The sequence below is a fragment of the Phocoena phocoena genome, chromosome 11, assembly GCF_963924675.1.
Source record: "Phocoena phocoena chromosome 11, mPhoPho1.1, whole genome shotgun sequence".
Lineage (NCBI taxonomy): Eukaryota > Metazoa > Chordata > Mammalia > Artiodactyla > Phocoenidae > Phocoena > Phocoena phocoena.
The window spans coordinates 7,328,019-7,334,954 of NC_089229.1; the positions used below are offsets into that span (position 1 = coordinate 7,328,019).

Sequence of the window (6,936 nt, forward strand, 5' to 3'; positions counted from 1 at the left end):
TCTTCCCAGACTGGGGCACGAACCCGTGTCTTCTGCATCGTCAGGTGGACTCTCAACCACTGCGCCACCAGGGAAGCCCCAAAATTAATCATTTAAAGTGAACAATTCAGTGTTCAATTTAGTACATTCACAATGTTGTGCAACCACCACTTCTATCTAGTTCCCAAACATTTTTATCATCCCAAAAGCAAACCCCATACCAATTAAGCAGTTGCTCCCTCCCCTGCAGCACCTGGTAACCACCAATCTGCATTCTCTATGGATTATCTATTCTATACTTCATATAAATGTAATCATACAGCCTGTGACCTTTTGCCTGGCTTCTTTCACTTACTGTAATGTTTCAAGGTTCATGCACCTTGTAGCATGTATCACTACTTCATTCCTTTTTATGACTAATATTCTACTATATATATAAACATTTTGTATATCCACTCAAAAAGTTTTAGAATGAGATAGGGGTGGTGATTATTGCATGACGTGAATGACTAAATACCTTAAAACTGTATACTTTAAAATAGTTAATTTTGTTATGTGAATTATACCTCAATTTAAAAAATAAAAATATTTAATCCTCATAACAATTTGACAAAGTAGGTACTATTATTTTATTTTATTTTATTTTTTTTTTATTTTTTTTTTTTGCGGTACGCGGGCCTCTCACTGTTGTGGCCTCTCCCGTTGCGGAGCACAGGCTCCGGACGCGCAGGCTCAGCGGCCATGGCTCACGGGCCCAGCCGCTCCGCGGCATGTGGGATCTTCCCAGACCGGGGCACGAACCCGTGTCCCCTGCATCGGCAGGCGGACTCTCAACCACTGCGCCACCAGGGAAGCCCCTATTATTTTATTTTTAATAAATTTATTTATTTTTGGCTGCCCTGGGTCTTCGTTGCTGCTCACGGGCTTTCTCTAGTTGCAGCAAGCCAGGGCTACTCTTTGTTGCGGTGCACAGGCTTCTCACTGCGGTGGCTTCTCTTGTTGCGCAGCATAGGCTCTAGGTGCGCGGACGTCAGCAGTTGTGGCATGTGGGCTTCAGTAGTTGTGGCTCGCGGGCTCTAGAGTGCAGGCTCAGTAGTTATGGCACACGGGCTTAGTTGCTCCACGGCATGTGGCATCTTCCCGGACCAGGGCTCGAACCTGTGTCCCCTGCATTAGCAGGCGGATTCTTAACCACTGTGCCACAAGGGAAGCCCAAAGTAGGTACTATTATTATCTCCATTTTACAGATGAGAAAACATATCAAGAGATTCAGCAACTCTTCCAATATCATACAGTTTGTAAGTGGCAGAATCAAGATCTGAGTAGCTGTTATTTATTTAATTGGGTAAACACCTAGGAGGGGAACTGCTGGCTCATATAAGTCTAAGTTTAACTCTTTGAGGAACTGCCAAACTGTTTTCCACAGCAGCTGATCCATTTCACATTCCCACTGACAATGTATGAGAGTTCCAATTTCTACATCCTTGCCAACACTTCTTATTGTCCCTTTTTCTTTTTTTTTTTAATTACAGCAGTCCTAGTGGGTGGGTATGATACCTCATTGTGGTTTTGATTTGTATTTCTCTAATACCTAAAAATATTGAGCATCTTTTCATGTGCTTTTGGCCATTTGTACATCTTTAGAGAAATGTATATTCAAGTTTTGTGTCCATTTTTAAATTGGGTTGTTTGTCTTTTTGGTGTAATAATCTTTTTCAACCACAGGTAATACTCAACTACAAAAGGACTCATCTCCACACCATAATAGCTGAACTTCTTTCCTTCCTTTACACTGACATCTCTACAGAAAGAGGAGCCTACTTCTGCTACCAGGGCTAACACAGAAGGTGGAAGCAATGTAGTCCCAGGGTCAGAAGTTCAAACCCAAAATAAAATGGGCCTGTTCTCCAACACTGCTACTCTTTTTTTTTTTTTTTTTAAGTTTATTTATTTATTTATTTTTGGCTGCGTTGGGTCTTTGTTGCTGCGTGTGAGCTTTCTCTAATTGCGGCAAGCAGGGGCTACTCTTTTTTTTGTTTAAAGGAATTTTGCCTTATTTATTTATTTATTTATTTATGGCTGTGTTGGCTTTTCGTTTCTGTGCAAGGGCTTTCTCTAGTTGCAGCAAGTGGGGGCCACTCCTCATCGCGGTGCACAGGCCTCTCACTATTGCGGCCTCTCTTGTTGCGGAGCACAGGCTCCAGACGTGCCGGCTCAGTAATTGTGGCTCACGGGGCCTGTTGCTCCACGGCATGTGGGATCCTCCCAGACCAGGGCTCGAACCCATGTCCCCTGCATTGGCAGGCAGATTCTCAACCACTGCGCCACCAGGGAAGCCCCGGGGCTACTCTTCGTTGCGGAGCGTGGGCTTCTCATTGCAGTAGCTTCTCTTTTTGCAGAGCACGGGCTCTAGGCACACGGGCTTCAGTAGTTGTGGCACGCGGGCTCTAAAGCACAGGCTCAGTAGCTGTGGCACATGGGCCTAGTTGCTCCGTGGCACGTGGGATCTTCCTGGACCAGGGATTGAACCCATGTCTCCTGCATTGTCAGGCGGATTCTTAACCACTGTGCCACCGGGGAAGTCTCCATATTTTTTAAAGTGGTGTTGATACTTTTTGTTGTTTGCTTAATTAAATGAAAGGTAGTCTTACCTGGATGCTCATGTCAAAAGGAGTCAACTCATCTTCATCCTGAGTTTCAAACATGGCCTCAGAAGCATCAATCAAAAAAATCAAACTATCTCTTCCTGAATATTTATAATCTCCTATGGGGAAAAAAATAGAAGGAAATGTTTGCCCTTGTTTCATATTTATCATGTTTATTATTCATATAAAACAAACAGAGGGACTTCCCTGGTGGTGCAGTGGTTAAGACTCGCACTCCCAATGCAGGGGGCTAGGGTTTGACCTCTGGTCAGGGAACTAGATCTCACATGCATGCCGCAACCAAGAGTTCACATGCCACAACTAAGGAGCTGCTGAACTACAACTAAGGAGTCTGCCTGTCGGGGCTTCCCTGGTGGCACAGTGGTTGAGAGTCCGCCTGCCAATGCAGGGGACACGGGTTCGTGCCCGGGTCCGGGAAGATCCCACATGCTGCGGAGCGACTGGGCCCGTGAGCCATGGCCGCTGAGCCTGCGCTCCGCAACGGGAGAGGCCACAACAGTGAGACGCCCACGTACCGCAAAAAAAAAAAAAAGGAGTCTGCCTGCCACAACTAAGACCCGGGACAACCAAATTAATTAATTAATTAATTAAATCATCCGTCATAAGCATGTCAAAAAAAAAAACCCCAAAACTTCTAAAAAATAGAATTAAAATAAAATAAAACAAATAAAGTAAAATAAAACAAATAGAGAAAAGCCCATTAAGCAAAATTATAATCTGAGGAATTCCCTAAGGCGAACACCCTTAGGGAATTTCTTGGTGGGCCAGTGGTTAGGACTCTGCGCTTTCACTGCCAAGGGCGCGGGTTCAATTGCTGGTCAGGGAACTAAGATCCCGCAAGCCACAAGCTGCGCAGTGCAGCCAAAAAAACAAGAAAAAAAGTGAACACCCTTAAAACCACCATGCACATCAGGCAATTGAATCTTGCCAGTCACCCCATAAGCCCTCTCCAGGTCGCCTCCCAATTTTAACACCCACCTTCCTCCCAAGAGTAATCACCATCCTGACTTTTGGTAATCACTTCATTTTTTTCTTTATAATCATCCAAGCCAACATTCCTAAACACTGGTTTTGACTTTAAAAAAAAAAGTTTTTAAAGCCTCTTATAATCTGTAGATACTCCCTCTGTCTTTTGTCTCATAATTTATTTGCTGAAAAACCTGGATATTATGTCATATAGTTTTCCACCTTCTGGATTTTGCTGACTGCATCCTTTTGGTGTAGATTAACATAGTCCTCTGTCTTTTCTACTAAGGACCTAGAGAGGCTTCATCGGATTTGGGTTTTGGTTTTTTTTTTCTGGCATGATTACATTATAGGTGATGTTGAGTTTTTCATAAAACGGCATATAATGTCTGGTTGTCTCCCTTTTTGACGATGCTGCTCCCTAATGCAGTAAATTTAATTACCCATCTTTTCTGAAGCAATACAGCAATAAGTGTCAAGAGCCTTAAACAAAAATTCTACCTTGAGCCAGTGAATTCTACTTCTTAGGAATCTATCTTAAGAAAATAAAATATGGAAAAACCCTATGCAAGGGCTTCCCTGGTGGCGCAGTGGTTGAGAGTTCGCCTGCCGATGCAGGGGACGCGGGTTCGTGCTCCGGTCCGGGAAGATCCCACATGCCGCAGAGCGGCTGAGCCCGTGAGCCATGGCCGCTGAGCCTGCGCGTCCGGAGCCTGTGCTCTGCAACGGGAGAGGCCACAGCAGTGAGAGGCCCGCGTACCGCAAAAAAAAAAAAAAACCCTATGCAAAAATTTCCACAATGTTGTTTATTAAAGAAACTGAAAACTAAAATGTCCAACAAAAGGTAGAATGAACAAATTATAGCATATTTTAAATGATTTATAGAGGCTATATTTGCAGTTACATGGAAAGATATATCTATAATACAGTAAGAAAAAAAGGCAGAACACAAAACTATGTATATATGCTTAAAATTCTTTTTGAAGAAGATGTAAATTTTGAAAATGTAAATTAAAATGGAAAAAATATATGCACTATGATTACAACCATATAAAAAATCAGATACAAACAAAAACAAACTATATATAGTTACAAAATATAAAGAAAGATATATGAAGGAAATATGCAAAATGCCAAAATGCTAGTAGTGGTTGTGTTAGGGTGGTAGATTACATAGATTACTGAATTCTGTTTTATTTTTTATATAAATAAAAAATATTTTTTATTAAAAAAATATAAAAATATATTAAAAATATATTTTTCCTACTTTTAAAAAATAAAAATACTTTAAAAATTTCTACCCAGGACTTAAATTAACCAGTATGTAGAGTACAGGCACCCCTTATTTCTCTTCCTTTGTCCTATGTGTTACTGTGTTGTCTGAACAGATACTCCCAAACCTGCAGGCTAGGTGAGGGAATGACTCTTGTAACTGTGTTGCTAATTATACTCTTTGGTTGCTGCAGTTATTGAAGGGTGAAAGCATTTTTACACTGAGGTCCAAGAATGAGGGAAACTACTTTCCTGGGTGAGGAAGGGTCTTACCTGAGCCACCTAAGGTGACACAGGATACCAATGTTCAGGGTCATTTATTGGAGATCAATCTACCAGTATCCAGCAAAAGTTTAAGGCTAGGAATGTTCCATAAACTAGAGTAGGGCCTGAATAAAAGAGCCTAAGGTAGCTCTGCAAAGTTCAAAGGGAGAAAAGTATTGGAGATTCTCTGGGGAGAGAAGCATGGACCACAAGACAGCAAAGATCACCCAGCAGAGACAGGTAGGGAAAGTCTTTCTTCCACACACACAAGGGTACATGTTAATGAAAGTCACTTACCACCTTCTTCAAGGCCCTCCTCTTGATCTTCTTCTTCCTCATCACCCTGATTTTTGTAATAAGACTCCCACCCTGACATGTTGGTTACTGCTCACAAGATGAAAGAAAGTGGACATCAGTAACAACCAAATTTAAACCTAAAAGTTATCGACCCCTAGGCTTCTTTGAGTTCTGTCCTAAAAGCTACATGTTACTCCTGAGGAACGTGGATGCTGGATCCTGCTGCCTGGAGAGCTTGGTAATTGAGATTCAAGGTAAAAGGGCATGGGGATCATTCCTGAAATAGCCTCACCTTAGCTATCCCTTAAGGACAATTCAGCGCCGGTGGCCCGTAATGACCTCTCTGACAGGTGTGCTGGGGCAGCCTGACCTGGAGGTCCAGTCCCACCTCCAGCATCATCTGGCATATGAAAATTTATTACTATCGTGCTTTCATCATCAAAACTTATGATCTTGGTCTTTCCTTCTTGCCTTTGTATAAGGCCAAAAGAGTGACACTGGCTACTCTGACAACCTTAAAGCAGAGTCCAGGAATGTCACCAACAGCATGACCTTTGCGACCAAATCCAGAAACCAGAACTTCATCATTTTCCTCAATAAAATTCAAACAACCATCATTGGGTACAAAGGGTGTGATTTTTTTGGCCATTCTTGATTAGCTGAACCCTGACACACTTCGTGACGGCAGAATTTGACTGGCCCCTACTTTTTCAAGCACAATTCCCTTGGCATGAGAATCACCTCCAAGAGGGTTGGCCTTCAGGGCTGTACCCAAATGGGCTTTTTTGTACTGTTTATCATGCCACTCCTGGTCTCGTCGGCGGCTACGGAGCTTCCTGGCAGTACGAAGACCGCGACACTTGCCCATCCTGCCTGCGCCACGGGCCTGAGCGAAAGAGCTCCGGCATCATCTGGATTTGAGAGATTCCCGGTCCAGTGTACTGCGTCCTTTAGCAGACCCACTTGTCCTCATCCCGCCCCCAAATCTCCCCCAACTCCTCAGCCAGCTATGCCCAGTGGGGTCTCAAACGCAGGCGGGCCTCCAAGGCCGGGTGCGCCTCCCCTCGGAGGAAGGAACAGGGATCAGAGGTCGTCTCCACCCCTCGGGTCCGCACACTTCTGGCTGACGCTGCCCCACGATGAGGCTACGGGGACGCGCAAGGCTGAGTGGGCAAAGCAAAATGAAGCCAGCCCTGGCAGAGAGCAACAAACACAAAACTCAGCCCCATTCCTACCTACCTTGAGCGTAATGAAGAGATCAACTTGGGCAGAAGGCGGGGCGCCGCACACGCGCAGGCTCCTGTTCCCGCTCCCAATCAACGCCCCTTACGTCATCACGCATAGCGCGCAACTTTCGCGTCCAGGGGACACGCCCACTCTCGCAGGCGCTTTCCACACCCGTCCCGAACTAACACCACCCCGTCCGCGAAGCCCCGCCCCCTGGGAAAACCCGCCCCTCGCCGCCCGTCAGGACGGTACGCACATGCGCGAG

At 44.6% G+C, this 6,936-nt stretch overlaps 1 protein-coding gene and 1 pseudogene across 1 annotated transcript in view; both read right to left on the reverse strand.

Moving 5' to 3' along the window:
- The window catches only part of XRCC6 (X-ray repair cross complementing 6), a 28,775-nt gene extending 23,243 nt beyond the window's left edge, over positions 1-5,532 (reverse strand). The window contains exons 1-2 of the mRNA XM_065887066.1: positions 5,445-5,532; positions 2,631-2,743 (exon numbers count right to left, since the gene is read on the reverse strand). Of these exons, the coding sequence (XP_065743138.1) occupies positions 2,631-2,743; positions 5,445-5,523 (192 nt within the window). The 5' untranslated portion in view covers positions 5,524-5,532. The remainder of the gene's footprint in view (positions 1-2,630; positions 2,744-5,444) is intronic.
- Positions 5,533-5,889: 357 nt separating this feature from the next.
- LOC136131155 (small ribosomal subunit protein uS12-like) lies at positions 5,890-6,312 on the reverse strand (annotated as a pseudogene).
- Positions 6,313-6,936: the final 624 nt, after the last annotated feature.